Raw genomic sequence first — 16317 nt, 5'->3', positions numbered from 1 at the left:
GGGCGATAATACACATTTCTGTAACACTGACTGCTCAGTCTTAAGAATATTGCAGCTCTTAAGCAGGTATGTTTCATATTTGCCCCATTTATAGCTCATCCTCATTCCTATTGGTACTCACAACTTTCTCTGTCTTTGCTGAGAAAGTTGTGACTGAAACATGATGTTGCAGCTGCCATGTTTCTTGAGTGGTATGATGTTGATTAGGGTGTTGTGCAGTATTGTTTTTCCAACCCATTGAGTTTCTTGCATGTTGGTCAGAAGGTTTATTTCATTATAGCAGAGCTCTACATAGCTTTTGGTAAACTGCTAATAGGACTTCTTAAAGCTTTCTAATAACAATGGCTGTCTTCTTGCTGTTTTGTGATTGCTTGATGATTATTGTTGATAGACTTTTGCTGTGTTTGATTCTGTTTGTTCTTTCAGAATAGAGAACTTCAGAATAGAAACGGGTGTTATATTGGGGTATTAGTGTAAGGGGTGATGACTTAAGATGCACACCTGTTTTCAGATTTTAGTTGTAGAAATGTCTGTGTAGTTTGCTTCTACACAGAATCCAGTAAAATGCATTAGAACTTGTGTTTGTATTGAGACAAAATGCTTAGATGGTGTGAATATTTTTCCAAGCCACTGAAAGTGTGGCTTAGTATATTTGTGTGCTAGAACATCTTTCTTCCTGATGGGATTTCGTGTCATTTACTTATCTGTCTTTCCGAGTTGAAGATTAGTTTATTGTTGTCTCCATAGTAACAGCAGTAACATGTGACATTGGTTGTTTTGCTCCAGTTTGGGTGAGGGAAGGACATTTTCTTATAACGAGGAAGAAGGGAAGAGCTGTCAGTGGGAGGGAAAATGAGGCCCAGCCTGATTGATCTGAGTCACAAAGCCAAATCCTCCCCACTCTGAGATGGTTGGATGGAAATTTGAACACTCTCCGTTTGCCCCCAAGTTCCATTTCTTGTCCTCTAGTAAATATAGGGCGCAACATTTTGTGGAAAACTTCTTTCTCCACTCAATAACAGTTTAGGGAAATGGAAAGGAACAGTTCCCCCCCCCCCTCTTTTTGTTTTTTACCTCTATCCTGTTTTTTTCCCAGGGTATTCCCTAGTTAAAATGTTTGAAAATAACTTTGTTATTCCAGCAAATGCAACAGGGGCATGTAGTGTCGCAGTTCTGAATTGCAACATCTCAACACTCTGAAACGTTCAGCTTTTGGCACAGAATGTCAGCTTGTGCAATGTCTATATAATGCATTCTGAACTGAGTGACAAAGTCACAAATTTATTTAAAAATTCAGCTTATCCACCCAAAACTATTTACATTTGTCATGTTTGGTTTCTTGTACACGAGTTTCAGTCTGTGCAGTTCGACCTTTGCAGAAGCCTGAACTGAAACGTGTTTGCTTGTTTGTTTGGCAACTATGCATTTTTAAAAATTGTTACCCAAAAAAAACCTTTCACTGTTCTGTTTACTTCTCTGTGTGAGATTTAAGACTTTTCTGGCAAGCTTTTGACTCCACGCTGTGGTTTTGCTGCTGAGTTTTACGACCCACATGGTTCTTATAATCGCAGGCTAAAATAAATGTGTGCATATCTCACAAATGGTAGTGAGAGTTTGTGGAGTGAGTGTACCAACTGAGCTGACTGCCTAAATTATTATCACAGGTCATTCAAGGTTCTTTTGGATAGATGTGCATTTAAAATCTACGACACGCTCTTTGGATACATCCTACAGAAATCAAAGCCTCTATTTTCCTTCAGCTAAAATAGCAGCTGCTGGGAAATACACAACTTTTGAAAAACAAATAAAGTTCTTGTTTTTTTCTGGGATGTTATCATTATGAGCTGCTGTACAGCATTGTCTTCATGAATTTGGTTCTGCCAAAAAAAAAAAAAATCATTATCATGTATAGTATTTTGCTCTGAAATAAGGACGTATTGCAAACTACTAACTGATGTTGTCAATCAGCAAAGTCATAGTTGCTTGGCATATTTCATGATGATGACAAAACAAGAGTTTGTCCATCACTATTTATATCTCTGAAGTGGACTGTGAATGTTGCCTGGCAGAAAAGCGACACACTGTTTGCATGTGCCTGCAGGCTACACAGACAGACATATTTGTTTCCTTATCGCACAGCCCTGCTCCCAACAGTGCCAGGGACACACATGACTTGGCAAAGTTTTGTTCTTTGTACAGCAGCTGTTTCGGGTCTGGAGGACATATCCTGAAATCATGCATCGGGGGTTCTATGTCTTTAGCTGCAGAGCAGAGGGAACAGATTACGTATCTTATAGGTCAGTTTTTCTCTTGTGGTGTTAGAAAGCAAAATGTCAAAGATGTACAAACATACCCATAAGAAGGGATAACAGCACATACCACAATAAAACTAAAAAAAAATAAACAAAAACAACAACTTTTATTAGTTGGATACTGTTGTCGTGGAAGAATCTACTAGATAATTGTAAGAATAATAATTTAGTGGTTTGACATAAAGTATGGATGAGGTGGTTCTTGACTAGTGAATGAGCTTCCTGCACAAATATACAAATATGCGAAGAATTTGGAGTGCTTTGATCTGGGTTTGTGGTCTTTTAAAAAACCGTGCTTACTTGCTTTTATTATCAATCCTTGGGCCAGTGTTGAGCAGCAGGTAAATTCCCCACGACTCCCAGAGCAGGAAAATTGTCCTGGTCGGGTTTTGGGAGAGGTGGCAGTTGGCTGAACAGGCAGGTAGCAGACTCCAGACAAAAGCACATAATTGGCCTTGTCAGGGTGAGTAATCCCCAGGTTTTATTCCCAGACGGACTAGCAGAGAGACGGGATCTGTGTGGGACGAACACATATGTGCTCTTCTGCAGGACTTTAAAGCTTGATTAGCTTGCACAGGAAAGTCAGGGGCAGGCTATTGCCATTCCTTTGCACACTCAGCGACTTTGTGGCCAAACCGTAAAACTGTCAGCTTTACTGTAAACAATGAGCCTACCTGATTGTCAGGTGCATAACCGGAAGAATACTGAATTTCATTTTTTCAAAGGCTCCTAGTAGCTTAACTCTCAATATTAAGCCTTTTTCTTTTTACTACTGCAGCAAAAAGCATTGACATTTTATCTTTTCATTAACAATGCTGTGTATTCACCAGCGAAGAGGAACTAATAACTGAGAGAATAGTTGCAGATGTTGCCTGTTAGTCATGCCTTCATTTTTTCACTGAAAGCCTGCTCATTGGGGTGGGTGTGGCCCTCTGAGTCACAGTAAGGCATGGCACCGAACATTCACGGCATGTTTCCTCTTAACGTATGAAACTGCAGCAACTGAGTTGAACTCTTTCTCCTTGCATAGTTGGGGAGGTTTACTTGGTATATTTGTCTTGATTTTTGCTCTTAGAGACAGATTTATCCTGATCTTTTTTCTTTTGTCTTTCCTATGTGCGTGAGTCATTTCCTGTGAGGAACAACCCTACACCCACCTCATCACAGCTCTATAAAAAGCCTGTGTTTGTTTTCATTTAAGAAATCTGAGGCTGAAATGTTTAGGATGAGGAACTAGGAGTTAAAACGCTTTGCTGGTTGAAACCTTTCCTCTTTCAACTGTGTTTCTGAATAAAATTTCAGTTCAGTAAATATGAGAAGCAAACCATCCTGACTCTCATGTCGGGCCCCATGACTTTGTATTTTTTGCAAACTTTCAAATGCACTTTTTCTTTGTTTGTTTTTCACGTTTGTCTTAGTTCAAGCTACTCAACTGCAGCATTAGAGTTTGAGAAAGAGCACCAGATTTCTCCTGTGTACGAGTCGCCCAAGATGTTACGGCGGAGCCTCCGTCTGCAGAACAGCGGCAGTCATTACAACACCGAGAGTGTAACTGATCACTCCCTGAACCATGGCAGCAGTTACATCGACACCAGGAAAGAGACGCGGTAAGTTGAGATGTGAACACTTTCAATCTGACTCTCACCAGCTGCATTGCTAAAGACTTGTGTCTTGTAGACCATGACTAAACAAGATATTCCCAAACTCACAACCCAAGCGAAAGTATTTGAATAATTTTTGTCTGTTCCTGTGACATTGAACGTTTTGGAAACTCATACATTAACTTTGTTGTTTTCCTTCCTCTTTTTCACGTAGTTATTTTTACAGTAACCTGCATCCATAGACCTTGAACTTGTTCACATTTTTAATACAAATGTTTAATTGTGAAAATAAATGTAACTGTGTCATTGTACATTCACTTCACAGTAATAACATACACTATGTTGGTTTATCACACAAAATCCCCCGTAAATTGTTTTAGGCTGTTTGTACATAAAAGTAAGCAATTTAGGCAGTAAAAGTGTATCACTTTCTTAATGTTGGTACTACATAATGTTGGGACAAACATTGCATCCCAGACTTTTAGTTACTAAGCTGAAAAAAGTCCCTATTTTTAAATTGTTAGCTGGAAAAACAATATCTCATTATATCTTTAAATTAGTTGTTGGGGAAAGTAAATTAGTTTTATTATTATTATTTCTATTATTATGTTGTAAACATTGTTCACTAGTAAAATGAAATGTCTTTATTTGACAATTTTTTATTTTAACTGACATTAACATCATTGAACAAATTCCCATCTCGCCTTTACTCACACAAAATCATCACATCACAAAACAACATCTCAATAGTCAGGACAACATTGAATAAATGCACCACAAGACGATCCACATCTCTCCACAATTTCTTTTTTCAGCTTAACAGTCAAGCAGAATTGAAAACTATTTTATTTAGGACTTATATTATTCAGGTAGTAACCACACACTCTTTTTTATCTTTTCTAGGACGCCGCGAAACAGAAAGCAGAAGTCCACATCCAGCTCTGTGTCTTTATCCCTGAGCCAAATATCAACACCGAGACAAATCCTGTCCTTCTCTGCTGCCAGTACCCCGATTGACAGAACAAGTCACGAAAACGTCACAACGTATGACGTCTCGCGGCTCGCGTCAGCTCAAGAGCAGTATCACCTGAGGCAGCGCAGAGGAACCGCCATCAGATCTGCAACTACTGTGGATGGACAGTGGGGTGAGTCAAAAAAGTTATAGATTTGATCACAAAAAAATTTTGAATGCTCTGTGTCATTACCCCAGGAAAGCTACAGTTTGCAATGGAAGTCTTATTTTGAAAATCAAATTTGGTCAAATTTGCTGCCTGGCTGTCTTGTTCCAGAGCAACACTCCAGCCAGAGCTCATCAAACATCAACGGAGAAGCCAGCTTTTCGACGTCCAACGCTTCGTCCCCTAATGGTTACATTTGCAAAGATTGCTCGTTTCACTCTCAGCAAAGTGACTCCCGTGTGACGCGATCATCATTGAAATCGCTATCATCCTCATCATCGTTATCCTGCCAAGCAGCAGAACTTTCCACCGATGGCCTCACCTCCGTAGCTTCACCTTACACAAATATTTATACCAGAGACAGGAGTCGAAGGAACAAGTCGGGTGAGAAAATACTTTCCACATTTGGGAACTTGCATTTTTATAGTTTTAAGTCATATTGGCATAACAAGGGTTGTGATGAAGAGAATGTTAACCATTAATGATTTCTCCCTCCAGGTGTCCTGAAGTCAATATCTAACTCATGTGTGCGCTACAGCAAAAAAGCCCTGTCCCCCATTGTGTCCTTAGTCTCCGTTGTCTACAGCAGTTTGGTCTGGCTGGGTACAAGAACCACGAGCTCAGCAGAAAAAGGTATTCTGAATGTTCATCGATAATTTACACATCAATACTTTATTCTCCAAATCTAATCTTCTGATGTTTAACTCCATTTTTGATTCATTCCACTCTTCTCTGTTGTTCAGTCATTCTTACATTCCTCTATGTTTGCTGTTTGAATTTGTTTTGGGGAGTTTTCGTTATCTCAATTACTATATCTTTTTTATAATGAGGTTTATTTCTTCTACAGTTTTTTGTAAAAGCATTCATACCCTTACTGCCCCAGCAATTTCCAAATTACCACCACAATCTATTTATTAGAATTGTGGTGGTAAAACCAACACAAAATAGGACATCCTTGAGAATCAAAAGCCGGATGACATGGTTTTTAAAAGTCGTTACAAATACATATTTAAGAGTGTTGCCTGTGTTCATTAACCCCAATTACTCCAATACTCATAAGTGAAATCCAGTATCCAGTAAAGAATCCATGTCTGAGTCATTTAATCTCATAAAGTCAGAATCTGGTCTCAGGGGTTTTTAGAGAACATTAGTAAACAAACGACATCATGAAGATCAAAGAGTGCGGACAGACTGGTCAGAGATTTGGAGAAGTTTAAAGCAGGCTGAGGTTGTAAAATAAATTCCCAACCTGGGAACATTTTGCAGGGAATTGTTCAATAAGTCATCTGAAAATGAAAAGAGTACCAAGCACAAACCAGCCTGTCAAGAAATCCGTCTAAATTGACTGGCCAAGCGAGGAGCAGCACAAGTTGGAGCTGATATTGAACTCTTTCCCCAATATGCCAAACAATGTGTTTCCAGAAACTAATACCGCAACATCCCCTGAACACATAATAGTGGGGCATTCTGCTGTGAGGTTGCTTTTCTTCAGGAGAGACAGGGAAAGATGTTCAGGCTCAGGTGGAAAACAGATGGGGGAAAAAAACAATCTGATAAAACCTGAAGAGGGATGAACACATTTGCATGCCTCTGATCATGAATCAAGTTTCCATCTCGACTTACAATGGTTGTGTGGACAGGGGTGTCAATGGATGTGTCAACAGGAGTCCGAACCTCGTACTCAGACTTGTACTCAGGCTCCTTGACACAAGTGTGGCCCTCGAGTTTGTCCAAACTTTGGCTGTTTAAGCAGACCACTCTCCAAAGGATGATGGGCTCCAAAGGTCATGGCTTTGAAGAACAAGGTATCTGCTGTCGGTCACAGCTCCAGGTTTCAGCTGCCTCTTTTCCTTTAATTAACTTTTTTCTCCTTTCTAAGCTGCTACTGTTTTGTTAATCAAGATAGAGTCATCCTTCCTTAGGAGATTGAGATGCTTGCTTTCTCAGAAACTGGGTGTGCCTTTGAAGATTGTGATAACTTTCCTATCTCTCTCCTGAATTGACCCAGCTTTCACTTTCACACTTTTCTCTTTTTGAAAGGGGAAGTATACTGGAATGAAATAAGTAGCCACACCGTTGTTTCAAAACTCCAGACAACACCGTCGCACGTGTTGCACTTCTTCATTTTGCTAAATGAGTTTGAGAGGAGATTCGCACTTAAGTGAGCATTTAAGATGAACTTCCAAAACCCTTCAGCTCTTTAACTAAATTTTTAAAATTTGCACTTTGTAGCGTAAAACCATTAGTTGCTCCAAATATTTGACTGAGGTTTCAATATATAAAGTAAATATTTCTATCCAGTATATTCCCTAATTGTACCTTTTCCCACAGTGGATGATATGCATTTGCTCTGATGGTTTAGTTTCACCCCTTTCATTGCTGTTTCAACCAGGTCCTTGTGTGGGTTCACTTTATTTTTGTGCATGTCTAACTTCTTCTTGTAATCTCATCTTTAGGAGTTATGCTTCCTCCCCACAGCATGGTGGTTCGCTCATCTTCACCTTCATTTCCGCTATTGAGCCATTTTTTTTTATTCAAACCTTTTGATATACAATTAAATATGTTATCTGTGTGTTGCAGGCCACTCAAGTTTCTGTGGAAGCATGAATGTGAAGGACCTGGTCACTGGAGAAACATCACATCTTAGCCTCAATGGCTCCCTGTGTAAGCACACGCAGCACATGTTCGCTTTACTCTTTGTTAGGGTTCCTGGTGTGCAGCTTTGATTGACAAAGTCAATGATATGCATGCCCCGTGTCAGCATCAGTGTGCAGAGGTTGTGTGAACCGCTTTAACTACTCAGTAGCCTGTTGAACTTTGTGACCTGCAGAAAGTGAAGTCAAACCTTTCTAATCCACGATTTAGAGTATTTAAAACATTTTTATTTTAAAGTTGGTTATGCTTTGTGGTTAATGATGTACTTTATACTTACAAATCGAGACAAAATGAGAAAGAAGCAGGAGAGATGCGAAACGGCTTTTGGTTAGTTTGACATTTTAAATGAAAATTTCAAATTCAAAGCAAACAAATATACAAAGCTCAAATAGAAAAGTAATTTAGAGGGGCTTAACTTGTCAATAAAATGTATTATATGTACTTTTCTGTTTAGTTTACAATTGCTCTTAAAATATGAAGGAGACTCCTTATTTTTTGAACATTAAAAATATTTGAAAGGGCCAAAACTGCCAATCTAAATGTTTACTGACGTTTGTGGGAGGAAAAAAAAATGTTTTTTTCTTATTCAATTAATGTCTCCTCACTACTGTTGAAATGCAAAACGGCAGAAAATAAGGTGAACAATATATATATTTTTTTTTTACCAAAAACAAAGGCTAATTAAAAACTTTGTTATAAATTTGTTTGACCCTCCAATGTCAAGAGAAAATTTAAATAATTTTATTTGAACTTTCATGCCAGATTTTAACTGAAGATAAAATATCTAAAAAGACGAGGGGAAACAAAAAACCTCTGGAAGCTCAAAGTTTTAAAGCCACCAGGATAATCTGTCAGCCCTCAGCACCAGACCTGCGGTGTTATTTAAAATAATTTGACACCAATCTAATGTGACAAAACCAATAAAAAAGTTACTTGGACAAAGATGTCATTTAGATTTTTTTTTTATTTGTTTTAGTTTCCCATCAAGCTTTGCGGCACATGCCTTTGTAAAATGAGCTATAATTTGCAATCATTTTTTATAATTTGCTTGATTATCAGTCATATTTAATCATTGTGTAATAAATGTGTTTATTCACGCTGCTTATTGTCGTTTTTGTTTGTTTGCTCATTTTTGCATTCTGCTTGTTTGCTCTCCATCATTTTGGACGCACACAGGTGACGACTGTAAAGGAAAGCAGTACTCTGAGTCTCGCACTGTCGCCGTTACACCAGTCCCCAAGTCACAGCGCTTGGTGGGGGCGCTGTGGAGCATCCTAGCTTACACAGGTTAAATGAAGCTTCATCATTTTTAACTGATCATTCCGTTACAAAGATATTTTTTGTATTCTTGTTGTTATTTTGTAAGCTGAACTCCTTAAAAACTGTAGCTGTATTGGTGAACATCATTTGCTTTGTCTTAACAGGTTCCTGTCTGCTGCTGCCTGGTCGCCATGTGCTTGCTGGAGGTAAAGCTTTAGGTTCAGGAATCATCACAGGGACACAAAGCCTTCTCTCATGCGTCTGGGCCATCCTAGCAGCCCCAGGTAGGTTTCAGATCTTTATCATTTCCAACAAATTACGATACGTATCAGCTTTAGGTTGATAGTTTGAATATTTTCCCTCTTTTTTTTTTCTGCATCTCTAGTAAACGCAGGAAAGGGACTGATGTGGTTTCTTGCAAGAGGATGGTACCAACTGGTGTCTCTCATGTCTCTCGCCAACGTCTTCTTTCTAACTCAGTAAGAGTTCTTTTATGACAACGAATTAATCACAGATAGTTGATGGTTTAGTAGAAATAATAAATAAAAGTTAACATGGCTGCTTTTGCTGCTCTGCATTCGACAGTAAGTATAATTAAGCTTTGCTCAATGTTGCAATTGCCTGATGTGTGAAAAATGATGATGTGTTTTAATTTATAGCTATTACAAAAATTCAGGTGTAAAAAAAAATGAAGTGATTTATTTATCTTTTAATTAAGGTACTTTTTTAAACTGTCACATAATTCATTTTTAATTATTTGCCTAAATATAAATAAAGATAAATATTTTAACTACCTATTCTTTGTAAAATTCGAAGTTTTCTTCTGTGTTTCAGATGCCTTCCCAAACTCTGGAAGCTCCTGTTGCCTCTTTTGCTTTTCTTACTACTTCTGCGTGAGTAAACAGATGGAACCCATTTACTATAGTCAGCACAGAGAGAAGGATATATGGCTATTAGAACCAGCACAGATCTCTAGAGTCTGCTGCAAATCTAGCTGCAGATTCAGGTCAACCTTCCCGAGTCTCCAATGCAGCTCAGCTGTTCTCAAACAATTTCTTATTTTTCTGCTGAATCATGCGGCAGTTAAAGTGAAATATCACCTTAGTTTAGTTTTAACATTAATTTGATCATCCTTAAGGGCTAGAAAAAGTTTTTGTTTTGTGTGTTTTAGTAAAAAAACATTTAATGTATCATGTGTCCGCAACGTCAGTCTAACTCTAAATTTCTGAAATGTTTAATATTTAACCAAATAGCTTTGGATTATTATAAAAGAGCATTACCTCTTGAGTTACCTTTAACCTCACATTCTTTTGTCCGCCTGCAGTTTTATGGTGGTGGTGGCCCCCGTTCACCGGTGCCCTGCTTACCTACTTTCCAGCCATGAACCTCACAGAGTGGAGCTCTACATCTAGGTTTGGCTTCTTCTCTAACTTGGCTGCTGTTCCCGCTGCTGTCCCTGCAACAGAGACTCCCATGGAGCAGGCTCATAACACTCCCGTCTCCCAAGCAACAGTGAGTAGCACCATCTTATGGACCAGGTTTTCACAAAGTGCGTGTGTCCTGTAAACTTCCTCACAGCCACAAGCTTTGGTTAATGATTGGACCATCAGACATTAGCGGATAATTGTAAAGTAGAGACGAAAACATATCTGACTTTGAGCCAGACTTTAGAGTTAAATATAAATGTAATTATTTCCCCTGTCTTCCTTCTCAGCCGATCTTCCCCTCAGACGCCATCCACAGTGGCGTGGATCTGCACCGCCTCGAAGTTGTTGAGCGACAGCTGGCGGCGTTGTGGGAGAAAGTCCAGATGGGAAACCAGAAGCAGGATCAGCGTCACAGCAATGTTCTCAGTCTCTACAGCTCACTGAAAGAGCAGGTCCACAGTCAGAACGAAAGGGAGAGCTTAGAAGCCTGGGTGTCCTCTATGATGGAGCAGCGACTGGGTGTGATGCGAGGAGTACTGCAGCGCGAGAACTTAAACTTAGCACAGGTAAGCCTGTCACAGTTAAGCAATTGATCGCTTGGTAATTTAGAATTAGCTCAGTTTCCATCCTGATGATTAATATTTGAACAATAATAACCCATTTTTTAATGGTTTTGGATGTAAACGGTTTTTATTTCCATTTTATTTATCGGTTGTGGTGGCTTTATTTCAGATATTTGAAAAATCTTCCAGTTCTAGTGTCAGGTGTTCTTTACAAAATAAAAGTTTATTTATCTTTGAGAGAGTGATCTTGCATTATTATCAAAATATCATTTGAAAATGGTCTCAAAACAGCAATGTTATCATTTGCCGCAATTATTTCTAGGAAAATATGTCCTCTAGCAAATACGTTACTATTACAGGCCTACTTATGGCTGATGACCATTAACAGTCCTGACATTGTAATGAGTAAACTTATGAGAGGGTGTGAAAATAAAGATTCAATTTCTTTCTTTTGCAGAGTTCAGAGCAGCAGAAACTGCAACAGGAAAGTCAGGCAGCACATCTGGCTAATTTAGAGCTTCTGCTCAGAACTTTGACAACCAAGACTGAGGTATTCACATCAGGTTTCCTGCAATTCCACAAATGAACACAGTGGACCGAGATTGCTTAAGATTGAGCAAAAACAACAAACTTTACGATGCAAATGAGTGGTCCAAATGAAAGTTTTCATGTTTACATTGTAGGAGATGCAGCAGAAGCAACAGCAGTTTGAGGATGAGGCGAAGCAACGGGAGAAAGCGGCTTCTAAGGCGGCTGCAGACACAGCTCCTGTCAGGTACCAGGGAGAAATGATTAAACATGCTAACTGACATGAGAACACGTCATTTCTTATATTACATGGACCATTATGTTGTAAAACATGAAGTTTCTGTTCTTTTTATTAGTGTGGATGTGAAGCAGGAGGACCATAACTCTCTATTGCTGGAGATGCAGAGACTTGAGGCAGAGCTGAGTAAAATCAGAGGAGACCTGCAGGGTTTCGCAGGATGTAAGGGCAAATGCGAGCAGCTGAACACTCTGCAGCAGACTGTAAGCAGCATAAACGTCCCAGCCACTCAGCAATGCTCCTTAAATGGTCTAAGCTATATTGAGGTCAAACATTTCCTTCTGTTTTTACTTTAAATTCCCCCCCTTTAGATATCTGGTCAAGTGTCCTCGCAGTTGCGGAAGGAGCTGAAAAATCTGTTCTTCGGCAGCGATGAATCAGCGGACCAGCAGCAGGGTGAGATCCCCGAGTCGCTGATCCAATGGCTGTCGCAGCGTTACGTGAGCACGCCCGACCTGCAGGCGGCGCTGGCCTCCATCGAGATGAGCATCCTGAAAAACATTTCGCTTCAACTGGAGCACAGTCGAGCCCAGGTTCTGGGCGAGGCAGAGTCCAGAGCCAGAAGCGTCTTTGAGACAGTAAGAGGGACGGTCCGGCACACTTCTACAACTGAGGGCCTGTCTGAAGAGGTAATGCACAAAACCTTCTGCTATTTAAGATTCTCATCTTTACCACATAATTTAGTAGTTTGACATGATTTTTATTTATTTTTTTCCCCTTGTCGTTTGTAAACCAGGACGTGAATCTGATTGTTCAGAATGCCCTGAAGCTCTACTCTCAGGACCGGACGGGTCAGGTGGACTACGCCCTGGAGTCTGGAGGTAAGAAGGAAACCTGTCCACCCTGAGCTTGTATCCAGGTCAGTAGTTAACTCTGTTGTGGTTTAAGGGGATTAGCAGTCTAGCACTTCTATCGTCCTGTAATGCATGTCTTACGCAATGAGGACTAAGGCATTAGCAGCATCGAGGCCAACAGATAACAGAGGCTTCTGTTATATGTTGGCTGTTTATGATATTAACTGTCATAGTTGGGCTGGGTTCTAAAACACTGTTGTTCTTTGGTTATCCACCAATCCATTTATCCATTTTCTACAGTCAATTATCGTTGCACTCATAGGGCAATGTAGAGAAAACTATTGATTTAACTCGCTCTGGTACTGAGTCGGTCTTTTTTATTCCTCATATTTTTTGTCTTTAGAAACGAACAAAAGAATTTTGTCGTGTGGACTTAATAAATAAGCTCTTGTTGCATTACTTTAGTTGTAGCAACTAAGCCTGCCTTCATCTGGACAGTTCAGGGATAAAGTCTCTGAGAAGTTCAAAGTAGGCTTAGGTTATAAAACAATACCTTGTCTGACTGATCCCTGGACGGTACTTGTATAAATTTGGGCAAAAACATAGTTTCTGTTTTATCAGGTGGTAGCATCCTTAGCACCCGCTGCTCCGAGACTTATGAGACAAAGACAGCCCTCATGAGTCTGTTCGGCCTTCCACTCTGGTACTTCTCCCAGTCTCCACGTGTTGTAATCCAGGTGAGTCCCACCTTCAGATATCCAGAGGAACAAAGTCTGATAACCATGGAAAAACCAAAGCATGTATAAAAACAACATTTAACTGCTAAACTGCTGACTTTTGACTTCAAAAAATAATACTGTGCTCTTCCTTACCATCAGCCGGATGTGTATCCTGGCAACTGCTGGGCATTTAAAGGCTCTCAAGGTTATCTGGTGATCAGGCTCTCCCTGAGGATTCGTCCAACATCCTTCGGTGTGGAGCACATCCCTAAGACGCTTTCTCCAACAGGAAACATCGCCAGTGCTCCTCGCAACTTCACTGTCTTTGTAAGAAAACTGACCCAAAAACCTAAAAAGCCTGTGAATAATCAAATAGAAACACCAAGTGTCCTGTTCTGACTTGTTTTTGATTTTTGATTTATTTTTTCCTTCTTAGGGTCTCGATGATGAGTACCAAGAAGAGGGAACGCTGCTGGGGCACTACACATACGAGGAAGATGGTGGTTCTTTGCAGATCTTCCCCGTTAAGGTAACTTTAAAAGCAACTTTCTAAACTTTTAAATGCAAAAAAAAAAAAAAAAAACGAGTCGTGTCAGCTTTAGAGAAAATAAATAAATAAAAATTCCTTTTTTTTGCTTTCCAGGAGAAAAACGACAAGGTGTTCCAGATCGTAGAGGTTCGGGTTCTATCTAACTGGGGTCACCCAGAATACACCTGCTTATATCGCTTCAGGGTCCACGGAGAACCACTTCCCGAATGAAGCAACCACCAAAAGACACACTAATAAATCATCATTTTACTCTGTCTGTAAATAACTCTCACCAGCTTCTTTAAAACAAAGGACACCTAACAGTGTGGACAGTTTGGTGTGAAAGACATGCAAACAGAGAGGTTGTGGAGTGTGAAAGCAATGTGCCGAGTTGGAAGCAGGAAAGTATGTTTATGAAATCTTGAAAGAGTCACTGGGAAGTTTTGTATATCTGGACTGTAAAGGAACGCAGAGAGGAGCGGAACCACGAAAGAAGCTAAAAGTCCCCTTTTCATTGCACTGAGTTGCTCTCGAGGGTAGCAAGGCTTCCCTGAGCAGACAAATCCATCCACGCCTCTACGGGAAGGTGGACACCTTCACTGGGGCGGGAATGACAGACTCATCTCAACCACCTTTTCAATCTGCATCTGATTTAGTTGAGTTATTTTCTCTTTTTTTAATCTTTCTTAATGGAATCTGCTATTTTTAGGAACAAGACCACTCTGTCTTTGCCAGATATGCCACTCCTTTAGTTGCTGCAGCTAAACCGAGAAGTCCGCAGATGGGTTCCGAATTCTTTCCCATAGCCATAAGACTTGTTTTTAAAGAACTGAACATGCTGCCTATGAACAAGTTCTGAATGTTTGATCAAGTTCAGGCTCAACGCAAGTTTCCTTTAATCACACAGCAACTCTATAAAACACCGACCTCTGTGCGATGCAACCCTTAGGAGGCTCCTTACTACGTTATATATAGGAAATCATGCCAACATGTGGCTCCTCCTTTGAAACATACACTGATTTTACATCCATCATGTACAATGCCTTGCAAAAGCATTCTTATTTATTTATTTTTTACATTTTATCACATTACTACCACAAACTCCAGGGAGTTTTTTGGGGGGTGGGATTTTAGCTGATAGACCAAGACAAAAGTATATTATGGTGAAGTAGAAAAAATATATAGTCTTCACATTTTTTTTGAACACAACCAGAATTACAGTGGAATGGGTTAGATCAGTGCTCTCATAGTCAGTTCTCAATGGTCAGCACTCTACATGTTTTTAATATCTCCCTGGCGCGACACACCTGGATCAAATGCATCTGTTCATGACCTACTGAGAAGGTCATTCACGTGTGTTGAAGCAGGGACACTTCTAAAACTTGTGCAGTGCCAGCTCCAGATTTTAACGAAAGTATATTCACGTGTTAAAATGGTCCAGTAAAAGTTAAGACCTAAATCCAGTTAAAAATCTGTGGCAATACGTGAAAAGTGATGTTTACTGACGGCTCTTGAGCAGTTTGGTAATTAAAAAAAAGCAGCAAACATTTGTGAATAGATGTGCAAAGCTGTTAGACACATACTCTAAAACTGTTGCGGGTAAAGGCGACTCCGGGGTTGAATACATATACATACCACAGTTCTACACATTTATTTGTAAAACATTTGGAAGCTCTGGATCCATTTCAACTTCTTGGTGTTGGTAAATCACATAAAAATCCACAGCAGTTTGTGGTTGTGAGATGACAAAATGTTAAGTTTGAGGAACATGAATCCTTTTGTGCGGCACTCTATGAAAGTGTTGTTAAATCTGGTGCCTGGAGCTCAGATCTTAACCAGAGTTGCAATATCATGTTGACCATAGATTGGTTTGATCTTTTTCTCTCTCACCCTTTACTTCACCTAAATGTCCCTTTTCACATGGGCTCTTAGAACTCTAAAACCCTGAAGGAATGTAATTTGTATATTTCATTGTTTATAGTTGGTCCTTTTATGATATCTGCTTTTATCAGTGTTGCTTTATTAAGAGAAATCTAGTCATAATTATGATCATTTTGCTATTATTTTTAAAGTTTCTCGTTGTGTTTGCTTTCTTTTTGTTTTGTTTTAATTTGGGGGATTATTCACAACACAGGATGCACTGCAACAACTTGTAAGACAAAGGTTTGTGGCACAGGGCGTTTTTGTTCAAAAATGGGGCTATGTAAAGAGTTGTGGGTTGGGTAGGTCTAAAATACTATTTGTAAAAACGTTTTGCTCACAATCTTATTTATTAACAAGTTATTAGTGGCTGCAAATTATGAGTTTTGGCAGTGTATATTTTGTTAAAAGCTATTCAGTGCATTTTGGAAATCTTTTTTTTTTTTAAGATAAATGGCTATTTTTGTTCAGTCATGAGATGACTTAACTGCTTTGGAATATATTCCAATAAAGACTTTAATTTTGATCTTTTA

At 39.4% G+C, this 16317-nt stretch overlaps 1 protein-coding gene across 8 annotated transcripts in view; it reads left to right on the top strand.

Annotated features, from left to right (window-relative positions):
* sun1b (Sad1 and UNC84 domain containing 1b) overlaps positions 1 to 16317 on the top strand; it is a 26334-nt gene extending 10017 nt beyond the window's left edge. For 5 of the 8 annotated variants that reach the window (XM_008416725.3, XM_008416723.3, XM_081609988.1 and 2 more), the window contains 21 exons: positions 3731 to 3919; positions 4817 to 5058; positions 5203 to 5475; positions 5590 to 5724; positions 6732 to 6896; positions 7672 to 7755; positions 8923 to 9033; positions 9171 to 9290; positions 9392 to 9485; positions 9841 to 9899; positions 10331 to 10518; positions 10721 to 10999; positions 11454 to 11546; positions 11680 to 11771; positions 11881 to 12025; positions 12134 to 12451; positions 12559 to 12643; positions 13238 to 13353; positions 13495 to 13662; positions 13772 to 13864; positions 13979 to 16317. In XM_008416725.3, coding sequence (XP_008414947.2) covers positions 3804 to 3919; positions 4817 to 5058; positions 5203 to 5475; positions 5590 to 5724; positions 6732 to 6896; positions 7672 to 7755; positions 8923 to 9033; positions 9171 to 9290; positions 9392 to 9485; positions 9841 to 9899; positions 10331 to 10518; positions 10721 to 10999; positions 11454 to 11546; positions 11680 to 11771; positions 11881 to 12025; positions 12134 to 12451; positions 12559 to 12643; positions 13238 to 13353; positions 13495 to 13662; positions 13772 to 13864; positions 13979 to 14095 — 3093 coding nt within the window. In that variant the 5' untranslated portion in view covers positions 3731 to 3803 and the 3' untranslated portion in view covers positions 14096 to 16317. The remainder of the gene's footprint in view (positions 1 to 3730; positions 3920 to 4816; positions 5059 to 5202; positions 5476 to 5589; positions 5725 to 6731; positions 6897 to 7671; positions 7756 to 8922; positions 9034 to 9170; positions 9291 to 9391; positions 9486 to 9840; positions 9900 to 10330; positions 10519 to 10720; positions 11000 to 11453; positions 11547 to 11679; positions 11772 to 11880; positions 12026 to 12133; positions 12452 to 12558; positions 12644 to 13237; positions 13354 to 13494; positions 13663 to 13771; positions 13865 to 13978) is intronic. The other 3 variants (XM_081609989.1, XM_008416724.3, XM_081609990.1) reach the window with 3 other exon arrangements.

This window comes from Poecilia reticulata, chromosome 8 (assembly GCF_904066995.2).
Source record: "Poecilia reticulata chromosome 8, P_reticulata-male-v2, whole genome shotgun sequence".
In the NCBI taxonomy this organism is placed as follows: domain Eukaryota; kingdom Metazoa; phylum Chordata; class Actinopteri; order Cyprinodontiformes; family Poeciliidae; genus Poecilia; species Poecilia reticulata.
This window is presented reverse-complemented; position numbering and strand designations above follow the sequence as displayed.